Below are 24081 nucleotides of genomic sequence, written 5' to 3'. Positions count from 1 at the left end.
ACTCCTTTCATATGAGAAGCCTCCAGGGTTCTCTGAAGGATCCTAACTGGTCTCCTGGTGATGGGGAAGCAATAATTTGCAACCCTGAAGCTGCACAGGTGGTATTGTGTGGGTATGGGGAGGATGTATAGTTTTGTCTCAGAAAAACAGCAAACAGAAGGGTTTTGTGGACTTGCTGCTCTGTGGTTTGCACAAGGGATAAATTCTTTTCCTATTTAAATGTGGTAGAAGGAAGGTTGACTTTTGCAGCATCCTGACAGAGAAAAAGACTTGGAATGAAACTGCAGGAAGCCTGGTAAAATTGAGACCCTTGAATCTTTCTTGACTGAGAGTTACGGGGCTCATGTGCCAGGGCTGCGTTGTGTGGCTGTGCCAGAACTGGGCTGGTGCAGGCTGTGCTGGCTGATCTGGAGCCCCTGGGATTGGGGCAGTGAGGCAGCCCTGCAGCCCAGGTCAGTCCCCTCTCATGGTGTTTAATGGTGCTCCTCGAGGACCATCGTGTTTCCCCTGTGTTGTTTCACCTTGTGCCTGTAAGCTGATCCTAGAGCTGCCTACGTGCAGCTGCCCAAGCTGTGGCTCCCTGAGAGGATTTTGCTATGCAGTTCAGAGGATCTGTTTTACAGTGGGAGTTTGAACTTAATGGGGGTCGATGACTGAGGGGACTTTTAGGTGAGCATTTGCAGTGAACATTTTAGGGTGCACTAGGGACTGATAAGGGAACTGCCCACCAGAGCCACTGGCTTGATACATGATGGTTATATATGTTCCTTTATGATGGTTTTATATATTCATTAACCTCGCTAATAATTGGTATTTCAATGCTGAAGGGTATGTGTAGGATAACAGTAATGTCTTCCCCTCCCATTGCTCCTGTGCATAGGATGAATCTCACTGAGAGTGAAAGTAAAGAGCATGGCCAAGCAAAAATCATTCTTAGCAGTTAATAGTTAATGCATGATTTGTCCTGCTTTTGCACTAGTTAAACTGCAATGTGGAATGGAAGGCACCATTTCTTGGCACCTTCTTAAGTGCTGCCTATCCCTCTGCAAGGGTGTGGTAACAGGACCTTCTCTGAATGCTTTAGATATCTTATATAGGTAGTGGAATAGCAGAAATTGCAGGGGGATTAAATGACGATCTCATGAATGAATAGTGAGTAGTAGTGTGGTCTGTGGGTGGTGTTTTTTTAAATGAACCATTTCTATACCACTCAATAAATTTCCCCTGGTTACAACTCTTTCTGGTGGTATTGTGACTGTTCTGCCCTGCCAGCTGGTACCTGCTGTGGTTTCTGAATGAAACAAGTGTCTTCTAGCATTCTGTTGGGTTTGACAAGTTTAATAAATAACAGCAATGAATTGACCATACTGCAATAATAGCGATCATGAGATAAACAGCATAGTGATTTTTTTTGGTCATTTTGTAGGGAGTTGGACAGAAAGAAAATAAAATCTTCGAGTTTCACCCTTAATTAATTGACTGCTGCAGCATGAGTTACTATCTATTTGATGGAAAATAAGAAATGTTTTTTGCCTTATCAGCCAGAAAAGAGCAGCTATTGAACAGAATAAGTCTTTATTTTGCCTCACAGGAAAGGTAACCTTTCACTGTACTCTGAAACATGGGTGACAATTTCAACTGGCTTAGCCTGTCTGGGGAAGAATTTCACTGTATTTGTTACATCAGGGGTAAGTGGGGAACTCCCATATCAGTGGAGTTGCAAAAGATGTGGGCAACTGAGCAAATGCAGCATCTCTAAAAAAGAGTTACAAACATACCTGGCTCACAAGTATTTGATCAAAGAACTGTTTGGTGGTTGTTTTAGGGTACTGTCATTGTCTACTTGACCAGCTCTGTATTTTGGGGACTCTTCTCTGGGTAGCCCAGTGACTTTTGTATAAGCACATCTTCAAGAAAGGCATCTATTCATGACTGGAAAAATATCAAGGAATAGTAAAACTACCACTTTCCTTGGCACCTCCTTTCAACAGCTAATTAGCCTTCCTATACAAAATGGTGGTGAAAAAATGCTTATCCACACTAAAATAGCCTTCTCTAACATATTTTCCCCTTTTGCTCATAAGTTATCAGCAAATCAACACATTCTTCTATTTATAAACTAAATAGATTCAGATCTTGAAGTCTTCATTAAACATTAGAGTTATTTCTGTGGCTGTCATCTTCCTTCCCATTTTTCATTATTGTAAAAAACCCCAACAAACATCTGAACTATGTATTGCTTGCCAGCACCTGTGTTTGCCAGCACCCGTGTTTCCACTACTGTATGTGGAGATAAAATTGTCTGCCTAATGCCTGTGCACTTGTTTATAAAATTGTGGATCATATTACATTTTTTCTTCTACTGTTTTTCTTTGGAAGGCTTTGTTAAAAAAAAAATCTATCTCTATATATATATCTTGTGGTGATGAATGCTGAAATGAAAAGTTTTCTTATGTGTATAAACTACTAATTTGAGAACAAAATAAATTGTCAAGACATCTTGGGTGGTTTGGGTTTTTTTCACGTTGGCCTGTGGAAAACAGACTGACATCCCAGATAAACCAGTGGTTCTGTGACCTGGGAATCTTTGTTTAAGAGCAGTCTTGACTGTTTTAAAGCATTCACACAAATGACCTAATTACAAAACTTTGTAGTCTACCTCTTGACAGAACTTTTAAAAGCTGCTTTTGGCTCGGGTGTAGAGTGAAAACAATTGCAGAAAAGTCAGTTGCTTGCCAGGAAGGATTTTTGGCTTCTGATGTGTGACCTGGAAATTCATATGAATTTTGTTTTATTGTAGACTGCTACAATCTTTTCAGAATCACTGTTTTTAGTGTAGTCATCCATTTTGAGCTGTCTCTGTTTTTTTCCCTGCATGCACAACATACCTTTTGACTGAGCTGGAGCAGCTCAGGTCTGTGCAATGGCTTGTCTTCCTCTTTTTTTTCCCTTTGTGAGTCTCTCACTTGCAAATGGTATCAGCTGTCATTTACTGACTTTCAGAAAACCAACAGTGAGGATCAGCATCAAGGTTAATCCTGGTCTCTGTGGAGCCTCCCTAGCAGCAATGTTTGATTGACGCCCTGTTCTTCCTTCGTGGGGAGATATGCTAGCTATTCAAATCTTGCTTAGTCCTACTGCATTGCCATTGTGTGGTCCTGATTCTTCTGTGCTGTTCCTGTGTGAATTATTCCTGCTATTTTTCATTTAAATGGCTTGTGTAAGGCTTTCCTATTAATGCTCTAAGTGCAAATAAATCATCAAGAAAACTTGAAATATCAGCAAAATAATGAAGGTGGGCTGACCCAAAAAAAATGGTGCTTGACAAAGATATAAATATAACTGAACACAAAAGACTACATTTTGAATTTTTCTATAAATTTTAGAATTTCTATGTATTCTTACCCTTTAACTCATTATAAATTAAATCCAGCATGAGTTTTTCTTTTTTAACTTTAGATTCATATTGACTTAAGCAGCCTTATTTCACTAGGTCTAACTCCTTACCACTTCTAATACTAGTGCTTGTTTTCTGAAATTTCCACATTATCCTAAAAGTTATCCACAGCTTCAGTGAGCTGTTTTTAATCTTAGGTATAACCATCCAGGCCTATAGACCTAAAAATTTCTCTTTGGCAGACCTTTAACCTCCCAATAGCAGCTGATGGCTTGCAAAGCTTATCAAGTTTGTGGCAGGAAATCCTCCCAGCAGAAAAAGCAATCTTAGTGAGCACTTCTGCCTTTCTTGCATTTTTAATGATTTAACCATGGGTAGGGCTTCAGTCATCCCTAATGAACATACTAAACTGTTTCTTCTTTCCTTAGTCCTGTCAATCAAAGTTCTCTTTTCCTTCTGATAAATTTTCTTCATGTCACATTTGTATTGATTGCTATCTGATCTGCTTCCCTCTTTCAACTTGTTAAATATTGCTTTGCTATCTTCCCTTTGCCAATAAATCGGGATGGGCTTTTAGATAAAGCTGTCTTCTTTCTTGATTGAAAGATTGCAGCTTTTGGCCATCTAATCTATTCTTAAAGAGCTTTAAGCCTTCATCTATCTTTTCCACCTGAAGTTTTTTGGAAATTAAGTCTTTTAAAAACAGTCTTTGTGATTGTGACCATCATTTTCCTTAGGCTTCAGTGAGTATAGTCAGGTTGTGATGAGTTCACAGGGGGTCTGCTGATTTATAGACCACTGAGTAATTTCTTTGGGCCACAGTATGGTTTAAAATGAAGATGTATCATACTGGGTCTGCACCACCCCTCTGGTGAGTTGGGACAGGATGTGCAAAACTGATTTTTGTATGAATTAGAGTCTGTGGATGTGCTGGGTCAGTGTGTGGTAACAGGGTATGGGGAATGCAGGTAAGACACAGCCAGTGCTGGGTATCCATGTGTCTTGGCTGCTTGAACAATGCCTCAGTTTAATTAATATAATATAGATTTCTACAGATGTCCCATCCCTGGAAAGATTCAGGGTCAGGCTGGATGGGGCTTTGTACAACCTGATGTAGTGGAAGGAGTCCCTGCTCGTTGCAGGGTTGCTGGACTAGATGACCTTGAAAGGTCAACCCGAACTATTCTATGTAGCATTTGTGCTTGTGAATTGGGTTGTTTTTCACAATCAACAGTAGCTGTGAGACAGTTGTGTTGACCTGGAGGACTCACTGCCAAAGCATCCACAGTGCTCTGCTGGAAGTGGTTAGGGATGGTGGTTAGGACCTGGCTGCAGGACCTGCCCTGGATGCACCGCGCTGGATCCCAAGGATGGGAATTCTGCTGTGTCTGTAGCTGTGCCAAGGCTCAGGGCTCGGGTCCAGCCGGCTGAAGAGCTGCACGTGCACTTGGGGGTCACCTCTGGAGCACGGCTTTTCCAAGAGGATTTTAAGCCGCAAGTAGTAGTAGAGCCAGGTGACCATCGGGGGGCACCAGAACGACAGTAATGTGTTGGAACTGCTAATTAGTGCTCAGGCTGTTAATGTATCTTTGGTGCAGTCACGGAAAAAAACCCTGTGTTTGGAGGGGGCAAGAAATTTCTTCCAGTTCTTAAATCAACATAATTTCCTCATTAATACTGCAAACTCTGTTTTGAAGGCACGAGCTGTTAAAGAATAAACTATAGCAAGCATGAGTTATCTCCCGCTTTCCTAGCAACACTAGCTTCTCCTTTTTATTTTTTTTTCCTTCAATCCTTTGTATAAAATTATGTATTGATTTGCATGGTTTAAACTAAAAAAGTTACCTTTAATAAGATATATTGAATAAGTATCATTGAGAGATAGGTGTCTAATAAAATATGAAATTTGTAAGTATTTTACAGTTCTCCCTAGGCATTTGAGTGTCCTATATGGAGTCTGAACACAGTCATATTTGGGGAGGTAGTATACATTTTCAACAGTAGTTGATTGCTGTTGTTTGTTTGCTTTTTCCCTGACAGTTCAGCTGGTGGTCTGAATTTCAGATGTGAAGGGATACCTCTAGACATTATTTCTGGCTTGTTGCTGTATGAGGTTATCAGCATGGGTAGATATTGTATAACAGTGACTACAGGCTACTGGTATGTCATGGTGTTGAAGCATCTTTGACTGCTCCTTCACCTGGCTTCATAAGAAAACAGGGGGGAAAGAAGCATTTTTTCCCTTAAAAAGAAGGCTGTTCTGCTATCTACAGGCAAAGGCCATAGATAATCGTCTCCTGAAACTCCTGCTAATCTTTGATGAAAATTCAAAGAATTAATATTTAATATTTAAGCTATGAAGCTGTTTTAGTGAAGACATACTTTCTGTTTTGTTTTGGTCTTTTTAAGTAAGTTCCTGAGGGTGAAGATATTGAGTTTCTGTGGATGGAGACACAGTATGGTTTCTGAAAAGCAAGTCTGTTATCCAGGAACTGGCCTTGGTTGACCAGTGCTGTTGAAAAGCGTAGTGCAATTTGTCCTGCAATGGTCAAAACCTAAAGCTGCCAGGGACTTCCACCCCAGTGGTACTCAGGCTCTTTCTCTGTCCAGTTATCCAACTGATTTACCAGCCTTGAAGTCCCCATTGCATGGATAAATGCTGGAGCACAATCAGAATGTGGGCTTTAGTTATAACAATACACACAATTAATTTTTGTAAGTGAAGAATTTTGCAAATAGTATTTCTGACTATCTTGAAAAAAAATCAGAAAGCAATGAAATGAATGTAGCATCTAGACACCTGGAAGAGACTTGATGAAAGTACTCCTTTCTTGAAACCATGTTGCTCTTTCTCACTAAGTAACTTGGACTGAAAAAGACACTATTTCACCATGCTGGTCTTGCTTTCTTTATACCCTTAGACCATCATAGTCACAGACTACTAGAAAACAGTATTTTCATGAAACATCTGACTTTCATCAGGAAGCTAGGGGCATCTGGAAATTCCTGCTTTTTGAAGTTCTCTAAGCCTATTTAAGGTCTCCTAGAAATGATGAAAAGAACTGTAATCCTACTGCTGCTTAACTTTAAATCAGTCACTCCTTAAAGCCGTGCAGTTCTTTACTTCATGCACTAGATGGTGATCAAAAGCAGCCCAAGTTGTGTGCTCCCTTCTGCTACCCAAAGTCACAGCTGACAGTGGAAAATGAAAGCACAAGACTGACAGTTTTCCCTACCAAGCTTTTAAACTCTTCTTGCTGACCATCAATGATTAATCACTTTAGTACAATCATCTTAGAGATTAAGGTAGAGAGGCTGCTAAATTCATATATCCTGATGTAACTGTGATTTTTTAAAATCAGTTGTTTGATAAAAGCGTAGGAAGTGCTTCTGTCTGTTCGATCGTAAAACATTCATCAAATATTCCATAACTTCAAGCTGGGGTTAGTGTTGTTTCCACAATACAGGAATTTAAATATGCCAGTTCTCGAAATAATTGCTATGGACTGAAACTTAAGTCTCTGAATGTACAGATTGATTACCTTTGGTTAATGAAAGGTGGTAATGAAAAAGGGGGGGGACATTACTCTGAAAACATGATTACAGTTTATTATTGGAATAAAAACAAACCAAGGAGAAACCATTTCTGTACTGCCCACTCTGAAATTACGAAACCTGCTCTAGCCCCACACTTTGAGATTACTACTGGTGTCAAAGGGAAAGATTGCAAAATGTGTTTTGGATCCTGTAACTGGAAAAAATGCATTCTACTGATGAGAATCAGCCAAAAATATTCTTTTACTAAAAAAGCCAAGGTATAATGTTCAGGAATGGAGGCTGATAGGTGGACCTAGAGAGATCCAGGACTAGGGGAAATCTAGTACAGTACTGTGCAGAGTGACTGTAGGTAGAAAATATCAATGGTGCAATGTTTAGACAGAAAGGAAATGTACAACACACAGGACTGTAAGATGATGTTGTACAACACACTGGACTGTACTATAGCTATTATAGGCCAAATAAATATAGTTCAAATAAACAGCTAAATGAAGGAGACTGTCACATGAACAGTAAATGTTAATAGCAGGGAGCAGTTATGTTTTGTCCTCTGTGTAAATCTGTAAGGAAGAAGCAGCCTGTCTTGTGACTAGGGCTCAGAACCACTCATATATGTATATCCTTTCCCTGGCAAGGTCAAAAGCTGGTGGAAATGACCCTCATTCTGCTCCAGTGTGGGAGGAGGTGCCAGAAGTGTTGGCTATGGCAAAAGATGCAGTGCTATGGAGTTACCTCCATGTATGGAAAGATGGATGTGATCTGATGGTGCATGGAGCAATGGCATGGCTTAAATTAAGCTTAAACTGAACATCTGGGTTGTCTTTTTTTTTTTTTTTTTTTTTTTTTTCCTGAGCAGAACACATGCACTCAATGCAGAGGCTTTATCCCAGAAGCTGGATAAAGAGATCCCCCTTGGATTTAACCTCAGCATAAATATTTGTAACTCTTTGTGACTTCTGTGAGGCAGGCAGTGAAGGCAAAGATCATCACTGGTTAGGAAGCTGGATAGCAGTGGATAAGTATCTGCTCACAGGCTATTGTAGCGTTAAAAGAGCAAAAGGAAATTCGATGCAGCTACAACGTGTTTTACACTGGTGATCTGTGTAGCAACAAGGAAATGTGTGGAAAAGCAAAATTCCAGACAACTGAGTTGATGATATGATTCATACACTGAGTTTTTAACTCAGCACTCATCCCAGTTATAATGAGAATCATCTGAGGGAAGTACGATAACTACAGTTTGAAGCTTGTAGGAGGGCAATAGCCTATAGCCATGCTAGACGTGAGAGTCATTTGCTCTGCAGCCTGTTGGAGAGCTGTGCCATGTACAAGATGGAGCTTTTCCTTTGGCTTGTTTTTTGTGTTCCTGTTTTTTGGAGGAGTCCGCTGCAATCTTGACTTTCATTCTAACTTGGTCCTACACAGCTGCATGTATTACATATGTAACATATGCGTGCAAGTAATCTGTGCTTACAGGAAAAATTGATCATTGCATGTACACATGGCCAGCTTGGCAGCAGTGCACCAAAGGAATTGGTATGTGCTAAATTTATAAAAACTGGCTCCAAACATGGAAGGGAAACAGCGTCAAGAGAGCTGAGGCACACCCTTAGGATGGCGTTAGCACGTATTCTCACAACTGTTCTTGGTTAAAGATGGCTCTTGCTCAAACAGCCTCAGAAATGCAAGCATCACATTGCCTCATTCTGTGAATTTTAATTTTTGATCATAGAGAACTTAACATATCATAGAATAATGAGGTAAAAACATATGTGGATTTAATCCTAGTCTGAAGTTCCATTTCAAGTTCATGCCAGATGAAGCTCTACCCCAAACAGAGTTTCCCAATGATCAGTGTGCATTTGTGGGACGAATGGGATGCTCCTGGGATAAAATGCAAATGATTTCTTATACATAGAAAATTATTCAAAGCACAGGTCCCAACCATTTCAGTGAAAATCACAGAATCATAGAATGGTTTGGGTTGGGTTATCAACCACTGAAAAGACTTCAGAGCACTGGCGATTCAGACCCAGCAACATTCATCCTGTTCCAGCCCAATAGGTGTGAGACCACGGTGGTTCCCTGCCCTCAAGTACACAAATTCCAAGAGGTGCACATGTGCATGTGCACACACCAACAATACATTATATACACACAGCTGGCTGCAGAGATCAGCACAGAGAGCAATGTCTTTACTGGCACCCCCATGAACACATCTAAATTCATGTCATACAGACATGGACACTACAAATAACCATGTTCTCTTCAGCTGGTATGGACTGAAGTCTTGAAAAATACGCATATTCCTGTCTCTCTAGTAGCTGGGCTCAGAAATTGAGTCTATCCAGTTGCTGACACCTTGGTTGCAGGTATTCAGACCTCCTGTCCTGCTAGCTGACTTGTCCATCTTGGAGTTTATTAATGCTCACACACCCACACAGAAGAAATAGGATTTAATAAGAATGAAGGGTAGTGTGCAGTGATTAGGTGCAGAGTTCATCTAGGTAAGGATACCGACTATCTGTCTGTCTGTATCTGCCTTGCTTATCTTACTTTCCCTCTATTTTTATGCACAAAATCAATTAGGGTGGAAAAGACCTCTGAGATAGAGTCCAGCCTTTCACGGACCGCCACCTTGCCAACTAGATCGTGCAACTAAGTATCACATCCAGTTATTCTTTGAACACCTCTAGGGATGGTGACTCCACTGCCTCCCTGGGCAATCCATTCCAATGTTTAACAACCCTTTCTGTGAAGTAATTCCTCCTGAAGTCCAACCTGAACCTCCCCTGGTGCAGCTTGAGGCCATTTCCTCTTGTATTGTCAGTGGTTGCCTGGGAGAAGAGGCTGACCTCTACCAGGCTACCCCCACCTTTCAGGTAGTTGTGGAGAGTTAGTAGGTTCTCTCTGAGCCTCCTTTTCTCCAGACTAAACAACCCTAGCTCTTTCAGCTGCTCCGCATGGAATTTACCCTCCAGACCATTCCCTAGCTCTGTTGCCCTTCTCTGGATTCTCTCCAGAACCCCAATGTCTTTCCTGTAGTGAGGGGTCCAGAACTGGGCACAGGACTTGATGTGTGGCCTCACCACTGCTGAGCACAGGGGGACAATCACTGCTCTCGTCCTGCTGGCCACACCATTGCTGATACAGGCCGGGATGCCATTGGCCTTCTTGGCCACTTGGGCACAGCTGGCACACGTTCAGCTGCTGTCAACCAGCACCCCCAGGTCCTTTACTTTTCAGCCACTTTGCCCCAAACCTGTAATGCTGCATGGGGTTTTCCTCAACTTCCCCCATCCTCCTGATCTCTGTTCACACCTTTAGTTCTTCACCTAGGCATCGCATATTATGCTTTCTACAGACACAGAATTTTCTTCCCTCTGCATCCCATAGGATCCCCTCACCTAGCATTCCTGTGACAGTTTTTCATTTATTTCTCTTTGTGTGTTGCATGCCAGGGGCAATTATCCTCTTCTGATAGTCAGAGGAGTAATTAATGTGATGTTCTCCATTTTAACTGATCAGGTTATTAGCGTTCCTTTGCGGGCTTTTGTTTCTTAGACTTCATAGTGTGTCATGTTATAGTCATGGAGGAGCACTTGATTCCCCTTGAGTCTGCTTGTACTCTAGATATCCTCCCTCTCTCCTGTGTCCAGTGTGGCTTTTGGGGCAATCCAGAAGTTAGAAAAAGCAGAGGAACACGGGTTTTAGATAGCTTTGATTCAAGACAAACTGTCTGCATGGACTTTGTCTTACTTTGCTTTAGCCAGCTAAAACTTAGGCAGAGGTCTTCCACTGAAGCCCATGGAGGAGGAGAGAAGCTTTTCCAAATTGAGCCCATCTATCTTAAGGCCTGTCTTACTCTAGAATGAGATGAATCAGTCTCTAGAGGTGCCTCTTTTTCTCCCTTAATTAAAGGCAAAACCTAGATGGCTAGCATAGGCTAGATGTCTAACCTTTAGACTGCCAAAATGATGGGAATGGAACCTTACTTTCCCCATTTTATCCTCACTGCTGGAGGCTGCATCTCTAGGTAACACATAGTAAAGCTCAATGTACCTAACACTTCCTCTCAAGCTGTTGCTCCCCTGATGTGTGGGGCTCTTACAAAAATAACCAACTACAGTCTGTAAACAGTGTAGGTCCTGAAGGAAAAATACTGTCAAAGATCAATCTAAGTCAATATACAGAGCTGGACCTTGGGAAATGGTAGCCTGTGTTAGTGATGTGTGTGGTATAAAGAAGATGGAGTGACCAGGCTTTGATTTTCTGTGGTCCCTCAGTAAGCCTTCACCAAGAGTGAAGCTCACACCAGTCAGCAGCCTTGGGTGTGTGCTGTGAGTTCAGGGAGGGCTAACTAAGGAGCTGGCAGGAGCTGGAGGAGCTGGCATCTGCACTGACAGTGGGGCACTCTGCATTGCATCCTGCTGCTGCAGTTCAGCTGAGGTTCCTCCAGGAAGGAAAGCTCTTTGACCCAAATGGGATGAATCTGTCTGCATTCTGCGAGAGTATTTGCAAGGCCAATTTGCACTAAAAATACCCTGTCCTGCTCACTAATGTACCTGAGTGGCATCTATCTTTGGCACAGAGTTGTGATTAAGATCTCAGTCATTATTTCCTTTCTGTGTGTGACTCAGTTCCTTTCAGAGATTAAGGTGGAGATAATAGTATTTTTTCTTATCTAAGAAGTACATTGAAATGTGAGGACGGAAAGCACTGTAAAACTCCAAAATAGAAGGAATTTTTCACTTATACTCAGGAGTATGGTTCTTTTTCCTTTTATCTTTTTCTTTTCCCCAACAGCAGCTACTTACTGATTTGTGACTCTCCTTCTTACTTGCGTAGTGTATGACAAGTAGATGGATGTGGCTTTAAGAGTATCAGGTTTTTAAGACAAATGAAAAAGTTTAGAAAATGGTGTAGTTCAAACAGAGCTTTAGATTCCTTAGCTGGGCTGGTCCTGGCAGAAGAATGTAAGAAAGGTCTACAGCAGCATGAAGAAAAACCTAATGAAATGCACGACAATATAGTCATGGTAGAGAAAAATAAATATTTATATCCCCATATATTTAATTTTATTGAATATTATATGATTTAATTATCAAAGCACAGTAATAACGACCCATGCAATACTAATGACTATTGGCAACAAGGCTCATGAGGACACACAGTCTGATTAGCTTTAATGGGATGGATTTAATAATATATTGGATTAACAACTGTGAGAACGAAGTATAAAGACTTATTGTTCTCTGAATAAATATTGACCTCTTGCTCTCAGGTCAATAAATCTTAAGCTTGTGTCCACTTAAATTAGTATCTACTTACTATGTTAGCACTCTTCTGTTTCCTATCGCCAACTTCAGTAGGAAGAGAGAGGAGCTGCACTTTCCTCCCACTGCATCAAACACTTCTTGCAGGAACTGAAAGTAAACATTGAATTTGTAGAGAGAGGGAAAAAGGTCTGGGCCCTAAATTGTCCTTTCTTCACATAAAACTGCCCTTTCTTGCTGTTGCTTGATAAGAGATTTCAGAGATGTTCAGAAAAAATCAATTACTATTAATGCCACAGAAAATGTGTATAGCTTGCATCATCTGCTCAATTAAGCAGTCTTTATACTTGTGTGATGTTGTGAGTGGTGTCAGAAATTTTTGCGGGTATGAGTGGGAGGAAATCCTGCTCTTTCATGTGTAGTGAGATACAAAGTTCTTCATAGGATTTCATTTTGTGCTTCAGATATTTAAGTACAGATTCCTTTCTAGCTGTAATAATTTCAAGAGGAATGAGATGGAATATATTTCTTTTTCATGCCTACAAGGGAGGGATTTTTTGTTACTCTCCAAAGGGGTCAGTATGGCCAGAAATATCTACAAGTCTAAAAAATTTTTTATAACTGAGAAGTGTTCCTCTAAAAGCAATAGAAAATCCTTGAGCTTGATATCCATTCAGCAGATATTTAGACCTTACTTTCAAATTTAATAGATAATTTAACAATAGATAATTTAATAGGTGATATTTATTAGGAAACATGGGTTAGTCTAACTCTACCACAGGTGAATTTAGATATAAAACTCCCTGTGACTTCAGTGGCAGAGTTCTGTAGGTGAATGTTGATTAATGTAGAGAATCTTTTCCAGACACACTGACCAATCAGAGATTTTATAATCTTTTGTAGGAGGATTATTTGTATTTCTTGAGTTCTACAGAGCTTTTTCAATAAAGGAAGTGAAATTTAGCAGACTTTAATGGATGAGTTTTATATAGCAGATCATACCTGCTTTCAAAGATCAAAAGATTGTTCTCATTCTCTCCTTGTCTGTAAGGATATCTGTGCTGGTGCAGAACCCTGACAAAAACATGCAAACACTTTACCCTGCTTTTATTTTCCTCCTGATTGTGTGTGATTTATAGATAGTTGTGGCACTAAGGGAAATTGTGGCATTTACCATAGTCCACAGGGAATTCCTGGTCAGACTGATGAAAGAATAAGGTCTTCAGAGAAGTTTGGTGTATAGAATTAGAAGATTTCATCTGCACCTCTGAATACTGAGCCATATCTATGACTCTTAGGGTTTAGGCCCAAGGTCAGCAGATTTTTATTTCGTGTATTCCTTTGAGGTTACAAATCCTTGCAAAATGGATTCTAAATTTTGTGCCCAGTCTGTTGCTCCCCCTTCAACTGACCTTAAATTATCTAGGGATTGACTGCAGTCTAGTTCTACTTACCTAAGACTATTATCAATCATCATTACCTGTATTTTGGCTCTTTAGTTTGAAAATACTCGTAGGTGCAAATCATAATTTTCCTTTCATTTTTCACCCTTTCAGACTGCTATAAAATTGCACATTTTGACACCCTAGAGATTCTGCTTTGTTCTTTCAGTTTCCTGGCTGTCCATGCATTAATCACAGAGGTTTGTAACATATGCTGGATTTCAGCTGGGGATAAAAAAAAAAAGATAAAACAGCTCACTGGGAATGAGGAGAGGAGCAAGGCTGAGCTGGAGTGAACATTGTCTGGGGGAAAGATGTACGTGGGAAGTGTTGTGTTGACTTTGATAGGGTTCAGTGGCCTTTATTTCATAGCCATATCAAGCTTTACAAAAAAGAGTCTCAGGTAGGAAAATAATTTTGGTAACTGACAATTATTTGTCTTGTATTTCACTGTGTGGAGGGGCAAATGGGCTCATTTACTTTGTTAAATGGCATGGTCAAATTAGACAACAGCCTTACTTTTGTGTTAGCATTTTGGGTCATGGTAGACACCATACCCTCATGCTCCCCAAGATATTGTATGCAGTCTCTGAGAAAGTCAGTATGACGACATTAAGGAAAAAAAAATCAAGGCACAAAAGTTATCTAGTTTTGTTGAAATACCCATTTTTCTTTAGATCTGGTTAAAGAATATGCATTACTGCTCAGTAATTCTTACTGTAATGGGAATACAGAAGGTGCTGATATCTTATACCAGAAGCTGAATTGTGCAAATAGTAAATAAGATCTTAACAGCTGGGAATCATTCCAACTTTCTGAAGTGACATTCCTTTTTCTACACAAGAAGCATGTCAAGTATTTGAACTTGTGTCACCATGTAATGCAACCATCTCCTGTTGTAAAGTGTTCCTCCCAGCCCCAGACACTCAGATTGCACTGTGGTTTCTTTATTCCCTCAGTGCTGTAGAGTGGAATCTCAGCCCCATGCGTAGAAATGAAAAAGGATAGGTTTTTTTGTTACTCTTGTTTTCAAGATGACATGCTACCCTTTCGTCCTGGATGGAGAAGGGGAGCTTTGGCAGGGTTGAAAGACTGGAAATTTTAGTCACTAAAATGAGAATTCAATAAAATGGTGCACAGAAGAACCTTGTGTATGCCATGAAAGCTTTTAAAATAATTGCTTTTATAAAACCTAGAGTTGTAAGTTTCATAAAAGTAGTTGAGAGCAGTGCTCCACTCTCTCAAAGGTCAGAACTCTGGAATCATAGTGTTGTGTGCAAGCCTCTGGCGTTTCCTTGATCCCTGCGCTTTCTACATGGCTTGTTAATAAGACCTTGGTAAAGCAACACAGAAATAACAGAAAAATAATAAGAATTCCATGTGAATTGTCTTGAGAAGCCACATATGCTCAGGCAGAATCAGACATGGGACAGTGCACCTGGAAAGCTGTGTCGTTCACCAATGTACTTTTCAGCTGTAAGTAAAAACACACACAAACTTGTTCCAAGTGCTGATTCTGTTCTGGGGGCTGTCTGTCCTGGCTCCTCCTTTTCAGAGGCCAATAGCATTAGCATGAAAGCCTTTGTCTGAAGGCTGTTTTCTCTTGCAAAAGTGACCAGCCTAAAGAAATCATTTAAGACAATCAAAATCTGAAGCTAGCTCACCATCTCCTATTATTCAGGTAATTTTCAGTGATTTGTGGGGTTGGTTCATGTGTCTTCTGGCAAAAAAGGAGTGGATGGGAAGATGATGTGCAATATATAGTAGTGTGGACATACTGTGCAGCCCTGAGTGTGACTTGAAGATGCACAGAGAATGTTGGTTCTGGGACAAAAATACAGCAGCATCTTTTCTTGTTTGATATGTTAGTTGCTCTGAAGAATGTGGAAGTGGTTACTGCTATTTTGACAAATGCACTTATTTCTGCTTTTGTTGCCTGGTGTGGCACAAGGGGAACACTGGCGCAATAGTGTAAGGCAATAATTTATTAGTGGTTTAGGGATGTGGGCCCAGAACAAATTCTAGACAAAAGAAAAACATGTTTGGGTTTTACAGAGAGCCTTGGCTACAGGAACAAAGCTGTGATTGGGTGTGCAAATATTTGGTATTTCGATTGTCCTAGTTGGTGTGACAGCTGACAAATGGTCTGAGTTTGTTTTTAATTATCACCAAGAGGGGAAAATCCTGTTTTAAAGCCAGCAACTGATGTTGCAGCAAGAGGCAAGGAAAGATATTTAGCAGTGGGGAATATACTTTCTTTGTGTTAAAATACGATGAAAGCACTATTACTTCCAAATATTTATAGTATTTAGCTAGTTTTGTGATTACAGCCAACCAAGGAAAGTGTTTTGTTCATTTGTGTTGCATCCAGTGAAGGATATTAAAATGTCAGCTACTGTTCTTACTTGATACTGACTGCAATAATTGATATCAAGCTTATCTTCTGCAGCCACACTGGGAAATGCAGCAGACATGTGGTGGCAGGTGTTTGTGAGACCTACTTAACAGAGAACTTATTAAATACATGTATCATACCTTGTGGATGCTCTGTACACTTGTATCAGGGCTGATTGCAATAGAATCATACAATCATGAAATCATTTAGGTTGGAAAAGACCTTTTAGGTCATTGAGTCCAACCATTAGCCCAGCACTGCCAAGTCCATCACTAAACTATGTCCTTAAGTACCACATCTACACGGCTTTTAGATACACTCAGGGATAGTGATTGAACCACTTCCCTGGGCAGACTCCTCCAGTGCTTGACAACTCTTTCAGTGAAGAAATTTTCCCAAATACCCCATCTAAACCTCCTCTGGTGCAACTTGAGGCCATTTTCTCTTGTCCTATTGCTTGTTATTTGGGAGAAGAGACCAACTCTCACCAATGTATGATGTACGAACACATAAAGACTTCACTGTTCTGAAGGGTTGTATAGGAAAAAAGAAACATATTACCCAAAAGAGATGTAGTAATTTGTCCAAACATCCTCTGGCAGGGTTTGGGACCAGTCCTATTTGTCAAGTCTGTATCCAGTGCTTGGAACCACTGTTCTGTCATTTAAGCAAGATAAGAAACCGTATTGTGAAGAACCCCTGAAATTAATAGTCCATTATGCAAAAATTTAGGATTGTGTCCAAATACTTCATTAATTGGGGTTTTATTGACTTTTTTTTTTTTTTTTTTTGTGGTAATTGCTGTACAATAGTTGTTTTCTTATGAATATGCATGAATTCGAACTGGTCACTTCTAGTAGGAAGAATAACTTGCAGACTTTGAACAGCCAATAGTGGCCTTTCAAGTAAAAATCATGACCTTCCAAACGAAAGTTTGCCCCTTCCGGGGGAGACAAAATAGATTTTTGTGGTCAGATGAGAGGGACTGTTCTGTATAAACTTGTCTTCCATTGCAAGGAACAATCGAGACAAAAACACAAAATGTGTTTCTCATATCTGTGAAATCGTGAGAATGTGATCTTTCCATTTTGTCAAAAGGGCAGCTTTTTTGTCTTTTAGCTACGAATCTTCAGCCAGCTTCTCATGTGGTATTCTGTACCTTGGAAAATTTAATCAAGGCTGTATTTGAGGAAGAGAAATAGTTTGAGCTGCTAATATGCTCCTGTTCTTCCAGTGCTGTCTAGCCTGCTTTTATGGATCCCTAGAAAGGTTATTGATTTACTGTGAATGTGGCTTTCTATAGTAAGAGCTGAAGGCTGTTTGCAAACTACCACCTGAAGCAGAGGCTTGAGCAGGAAATTTAGATAATTACATTCTGCTTCCATTGAAGTCCATGGCAATTTGGAAATTAGTATCAGGAGAAGCAGAGTGGAGTTCTGTGACTTGGAGCTGCTGCTGCCAGCAGCTGGAATAACTCTTCAGCTTTATGTTGCAGAGATGCTCAGCCACCTGGGAGCCGTTCAGAAGATTTGGAAAAATGTTTCTGCTAGCAGTTGCCAGTATTAACACTAGTTTTTGTAGGCATTCTGTCTTTGTAGTTCTTGCAGGGTTAGCACATTTAGACTCATCCATACTACTCAAAGCTGTTCACACGAGATGTCCAGACAGGTTTTGCCAGCAGAATGGGCAGTCCCCTGAGTTTTCTCATACTTTCTTTTCTGAGGGACAAAAGTTCTACAGATGTTTTATTTAAGCAGCGTCAGCACTTTTGATCCCACATACTTATGGTTGTACAAATAGTGATTTTTTTTTTTTTTTTTTTTTTTTTTTTTTTTTGCTTGGCCACTGAATCGAGAAACTGGATCAATTCTTGGTTTTAGTTGACCAGAAAGTTTTTTTCAGGCAAGCTAAATGAAGCATTTGCATAGTTTCAATTTCCTCAGTCCTTTTCTACTGGCTTTAATAAAAATGGCTCATTTTCCAATTGAATTTAAGTTTTAATTGAAAACAATGTTTTGAAACAAATACTCAAAATATGTTTGTTTCCAAACTTTAGAAGAAGTTTAGTCTTTTCTGGTTTCTTTATTTTTATGGCTGATGATACCTTAGGCTATTTGTCAAATTCACATTTTTTCCCCCCTGAAGCAATATATTTTCATAAACTGATTGCTTAGCAGAATATTTTTACCCAACGTTGTTAGCAATTTTGCAACTCGCTCCCTTTGCCTTAGTGTTTAAATAAAAACATAACAGAATGTTGCTTTTAAAGCTTATAGCCTCTAGCCTACAGTTTGGAAAAAATGTTGTGATATGTAACATCAGGTATGACTAGAGAAATCCAGCTGGAGTCTGTGAGAACGAGGGCAGTACAGGTGGCATCCAGGTAACAGAAGTACAGTGTCAGGGGCAGGGAATATCCTTTGTGATGGGACAGTTTGAAAATATTGAATTAGGTCTAAAATGAGATCACTTACAGATTAAAAGAGGGTATTAGAGAAAGAAATTATTAATCAAGGTTGACACGGTCTTCCATTATCAGCAAGCTATTGTGCAGTTGTCCAGCCTGAGCTTTCTTGCACTTTCAGCATATCTGTTAATTGCAATTGTCAGAGACAACATTAGCGCAGAAAAGTAAGAGGCTAATTAAAACCAGTAGGTGCTGATTTATTTATTTCAGCAAAAAAGAATGAGATAGCATATTTGTTGGGAAATTCTACTTCTCTTTAGAGCACCTTATTTGGCTATCCATACCCAGCAGCACCAGTGCAGCTGGGGCTGGGGGCTCAGTGCATTTACCTCATATAAACTAAGGAGCCAGATTACTCTGTTCTATTCCTTCACATCACAAGGTATCTGCTATTTTGGAGTAAGTGCATGACTTGAACTCCAAACTGGTGATAGTGGGGTATGTATTTTAGAAGTCAATGAGGTTGTGTGATTTGAAAAAGTCAAGCACCTGGTTATCTTACTGTGACTTTTCTTTTTTGTTTTGTTATTAGAATAAAATTTACAAACCAGTTCTTCCCACAAATGTCCATACTGTTCACCAATAGGCAGCTAACAGTGGATGAATTCCAAAGTACAGTACTGTGTCATGACTAATGGACTGAGAACATTACCTGCTTTACAGAGCTGCTTTGGAGGTTTCCCTTTGCACAAGGAAAACATGTGCTAGAAGGCTGTTCTTGGCCTAAGAACAAGGCTTGCATAGCTTGACTAAAGTGAGAATGGATTTGGAGGCTTTGCTATTTGAAAGAAGAAGAAATTGTCTCAAATAGGGGTTTCATCAAGTCCTCTGAAAAGTTTTTTATTGTCCAAACTTAGGAACTAGCTCTTGGAGACACTAGGTATTGGATTCTCCTGCTGAGAATATGCTCAATCCTTTTTTGAGTCATTCTGTAATGCTGGTTGCTGAAGTGTGTTATGCTGTTACAACCTGAGCCTGATGGAAATTCTCAAAGTGTTGGAGAAATTTGGATTAAGTGTCATTGGTGAGTCAATTAGTAGAACACAGTGGTTTAAAGGTATTGGTATGACTGTGCAGAATTACTTTTCTCAAGGATACCTGAGATATGGAAAAGGAGATATGTTGCTCTTCTGATCCCCCTGGTGCACTAGATACTTCAGCTGTAGTGTCTGAGCTGGTCCCAGATACTCATCATACTGCTCTGTGTGTATATGTGCTGCAAAGGAGCACTGGCATCTTCCATGTAAATATATATGAGGATCAGCTGTGGTCTGGACTCTCGATAGAAATAGCTTAAAGTTTAGGGCTAAAACTTTCTGTTTGTAGTGTGGCTAAGTGCTGGCTGAGAGTGGGAAAAGAGGTTACCCTGTTACTCAGGTAGGTAGAGAAGGAGCTAAACTACTCTGCAATTTTTGGTCTATTTTAAAAGGCTCTGCTATTAATAGAAAGGGAAGTATGAGCTGTTATGAGCTGTATGAGCTGCTGTGTAGCCCAGCACAGGCAGACTGTGATGAACCCGTCAATCCTTAGGAAGAGTTGCCTGGGCTGTGGCTGCACAGTGCAGTGTGGGAAGCTCTGCTGAAGAACGGCCTTGCACACACGGCACCCCCTGCCTGCATTCCTAGGTGGAAGAAGGACCTGTCTGATAGCTTCTATGCTGCTGTAGTGAGCATTTGAAACAATAATCGCCAGGGTGGATTAGCAGGGGAGGCTAGCAGTGGGAAGGAAGAGGTGAAGAGAGCAAAGGAGAAAAGAGAGCTTCAAGTTTAGGATATATTACACTTAAAATTTTCAGACTGCTCCACGGATAGGCCACACAAAGAATTAGATTTACAATATGAACTAAGTTCTGGAGGAAAATAATTGGACTGGTGAAGCAATCTCACTCTCACTAAATTGCTTTCCGAGGAGCCTATCCTGAATGGGGCTGTGCAGCTCTTTCTGATATTTCAGCATCCTCAGGTCTCATTGACTTTGGGGGGAATTAAACTCATTGAACTCCTTGCTAGGCAATTAGTTTCTTATAGGTCTAATTTTTCTGCTGCAAAGTGGTAGCTGCCTTTCCCTTCTGTTAGCAGTCATACCCTGTGCCACTCAAGTCCAAGCCTCAGTATGCAGCTATCATTTAATGGTTCTTTTGTGACATGTAGTTAAGCATTTGAACACAGATTCTGTTCCTTACTGTTTTCTGTGGATAGGATCCCTGACAGTTTTGTTACACTGACTGCACCACTTTAGCAAAAAGAACATGCAAAATATTTGATGGAAAGTCTTTCCAAAATGAATCCTGTCAAAAGCCTGGAAACCAGTTTTGTGTTTTGTTTTGTTTCTTTATGTGGGAAGTGTTGATGAACAGAAGGGATGAACACACTTCAAATTAAGAGGACAGCTTCATTATCATGGAGGATGAATGAGATAATAAATGAGATCATTAAAGTGAAGTTTTTCTACCTTTCCTTTCCACCAGCAAAGACCTACTGAAATACAGTATATTTACAGTCCTCAGATTACTGAAGCTGTAAATGCTTTTGCTTTCATGGCCTCCATTTGTGCTACTGCACATTTTGGGATGATGGATTATGGAGCACCAGGTGTTGGGATGAAGAGAATCGATAATGTGATACAAAAGATGAAATAACTCTGATGGAACATCAATAAAGGCTAAAAGTTGCCATAGGGATTTGAATCTTAAAGAAGACCCTGAAAAAGTGTATTAAGAAGAATTTGCTTCTCCCCTTGCACTTTATTCCATGAGCAGAAGTCACCTGGGGGCTCTATCAAGTACAGAAGTAGAGGAAATTTTTATTTTCTGTATGTACATGGTGCCCAGCACAACAGTTCTGGGACACGATGTCAGTGTCAAGGTAATTTCAGGACACAGCTGGCGTGGGTGCAGTTTGGAATGTTTGGTCCGAAGCAGAGAGGATTTGATTTGATAAGAAATATATTAAATTAAATTTGTTATTAATTTGCATGCTATTCCCACAAGCAAACTAGATTAATGCATTTAGAAGTAGCTACTTGTAGTTTATGTCCATGCTGTTGGAATGTTGTTCTGAGGAAATGGCAGCTGCTCCTCTGCTGCTGCAACCTGTTCTTGGGGCACTAAAGAAACACAATAAAGCTAGGCTTTTAGTGTTGAGAACCTTATCTGTTTCTATCCAAGCTAAAAAGACTACTGAAATATGCCATGTAAAAATAAAGCTATTAAGGTAAGGTTGGTGTCATAATTTTTCTTTTGCAAATCAGGCAGTAGTATGTGGCACAAAGCTTTAGAGCCGAAATAAATTAATGCAGAAACCAAGGTTAGGTCACATACCTATTTTCTTAGTTCAAAGTCAAACCATCACAAAGAGAAGAGAAGGAACACACTGTTCTGAAATACCTTAGTGTTATTACTAATATATTAAAATGTGAGACCTTTTAAAAAAAACTCCTGTCAAAATACTTAATTCTGCCTTCCAAGGAATAGTCCAGCAATGCATTTAAGCTTATGACCTATTTCATTCATGACAATGCAGAACTATTCACATGCTTTAAACTGTGCACAGGATTAATTGGCCAAAGTTAACAGCCCTGCTGGGATGAGATCAAATGCTCTGCTCTAAGGACCTGACTCTGCCAATCTCACTCATAGGTTTTTTCTGCAGTAAGACAGCTATGAGATTTCATCCCATGCAACACAAGACTGGTGCAGCCAAAGGCTACTCATGCCTTAAATCTAAGAGATTAAATCTTAAACTCCAGGATCAGGCCTTGCCCTTTAACATTGCATCACACTGACTTTTTTGGCAACTTGAGTTTCACAGGGGTTCAAAGCAGAATGTCCTCTAGGGGCAGATGCTTTGCAGATGTGGTGGAGAAGGGTCATCAAGGGCAAGAAGTCATGCTTAACCTAGTTATCACAAGGAGACGAACCTGGCTTTTAACCAGCTGCAGCTGATGTTCTTCCTGAGTTCAAACCTTTGATCTAAATCAGGAAGACTAGGGACCTTGACCCAGCTTTTCCCGTGTCACAGATGAATGCCTCAATCACCAGGGTTTACATCTTGCTCCAATTCTTTTTAGGAACTACAGAACCCAAGGGTCTCAGTGCTTTAAACCTGCAGGTATGAGCTTGGCTTTCCTTGGGGCAGGCAGTGGGGAAGACAGGCAAGGGGTGCAAAACTCAGACAGTTCAGAAAAACTTTTTAAGTCACAAAATACACTTCCTGCCCAAAGATGCTGTATTCCGAGTGTGACATTAACCTTTTTTTTGTGTCTACTTTCAGGTTGCTCCTATAATTAAGGAGAGGATGATGAAGAAAGGCAGCATGATGCTTGGGTACCAGCCTCACCGGGGCCAAGTCAACTTCTTCCGCCAGGTGGTTATCAGCCCGCAAGTCAGCCGAGAGGACATGGACTTCCTGCTGGATGAAATTGAACTTCTTGCTAAGGACTTGTAGCTGTAGTTCCACAGCATCAGGTGCTGTTCACGGTGATATTTATGGAGAGAGAGTGGCAGCAGCATTCTGGTGCTATTTTGTGAAAGGTAGTAAAAAGCTTGACGTATGATTTGGAAACTGTCATTTTACAGGTTGGTGTTGAGAACTTTGCAGGTAGAACACCCCTTCACAGGAAAGTATTTGCTGATGGGGGCTGGGGGGCAGGCTGCTGCTTCCAGCACCATTGCTGCCATTCTGGAAGTGTTTCCTCAAGAAGGGAGCGCTTTTGAAAATGGTGTCTATGTCCCAGCAAGGGCAGCTATTTACTGTGTGCCTGTGCACCATGTAGCTCAAACTGGTCACTTACGCATGCAGGCAAAATTCCTCTGAAGTTGCTATTAGGAGTGGATTTGTCAGTGAGCCTTAATATGCTAGTTAATTCTCTTATCTGCTCTGTCAATATTTTAGTTTGGTTGGTAATTAACATGATAAGACTGGAAATTGTGAACTTATGTGAAATGAGTTCCTCAAAGCCCCTAACTAGGTGAATTGCCCAGGTTTTCTGCTGTGAGCACAGGCAGACAGTAGCATGAGGCTCAGTGCAGTCACCACACCAGGAGGTTTGCAGGAAGGTCCTGCACAAAGCCCTGAGTAACCAATATCAACCCTGCTGGGAGTGGGTTGAACCAGAGGACCTTTTAAGGTCCCTTCCAACCCACAGGATATTGTGGTTCTATGAAACACAGTGATTGGGTCCAGTCAGTGTTTGCCAGTGTTGCCCACCCACCACCCCTCTAGGAGAGTGGAAAATATTGGAATAACGTTTAGAACTACTTACCTCTTTGTTAACAGGAGTTACCTATAATTTCTAAAATGCTGTTCACCTTCATCTATTTCTAAAGTGTAAAGATTTATTTAGAAGTTTTAGATGCACTTTAAAATTTTAACAGAGGAAAAAAAAATATATATTTACCTAGAAGAGACGTATTTTTTATGCATGGTCACTTTATATTAATAATCTAGCAAATTGCTTATTTGTCATTGTTTGTTTGTATTTTCCTACAGATTTGAGATGACTCATTATGTTATCAGTGTGTAATTTGTAATTTTACTCTGAAATTA

General features: G+C 40.3%; 1 protein-coding gene across 1 annotated transcript in view; it reads left to right on the top strand.

The window, feature by feature from the left end:
* GADL1 (glutamate decarboxylase like 1) overlaps nt 1–23833 on the top strand; it is an 81789-nt gene extending 57956 nt beyond the window's left edge. Inside the window, exon 15 of the mRNA XM_082294712.1 lies at nt 22807–23833. Within this exon, the coding sequence (XP_082150838.1) occupies nt 22807–22980 (174 nt within the window). The 3' untranslated portion in view covers nt 22981–23833. The remainder of the gene's footprint in view (nt 1–22806) is intronic.
* The last annotated feature ends 248 nt before the right edge of the window (nt 23834–24081 follow it).

The sequence above is a fragment of the Coloeus monedula genome (assembly GCF_965178545.1).
Source record: "Coloeus monedula genome assembly, chromosome: 1".
Taxonomy (NCBI): domain Eukaryota; kingdom Metazoa; phylum Chordata; class Aves; order Passeriformes; family Corvidae; genus Coloeus; species Coloeus monedula.
Note: the sequence above shows the minus strand (reverse complement) of the source record. Positions and strands in the feature narration are given on the sequence as shown.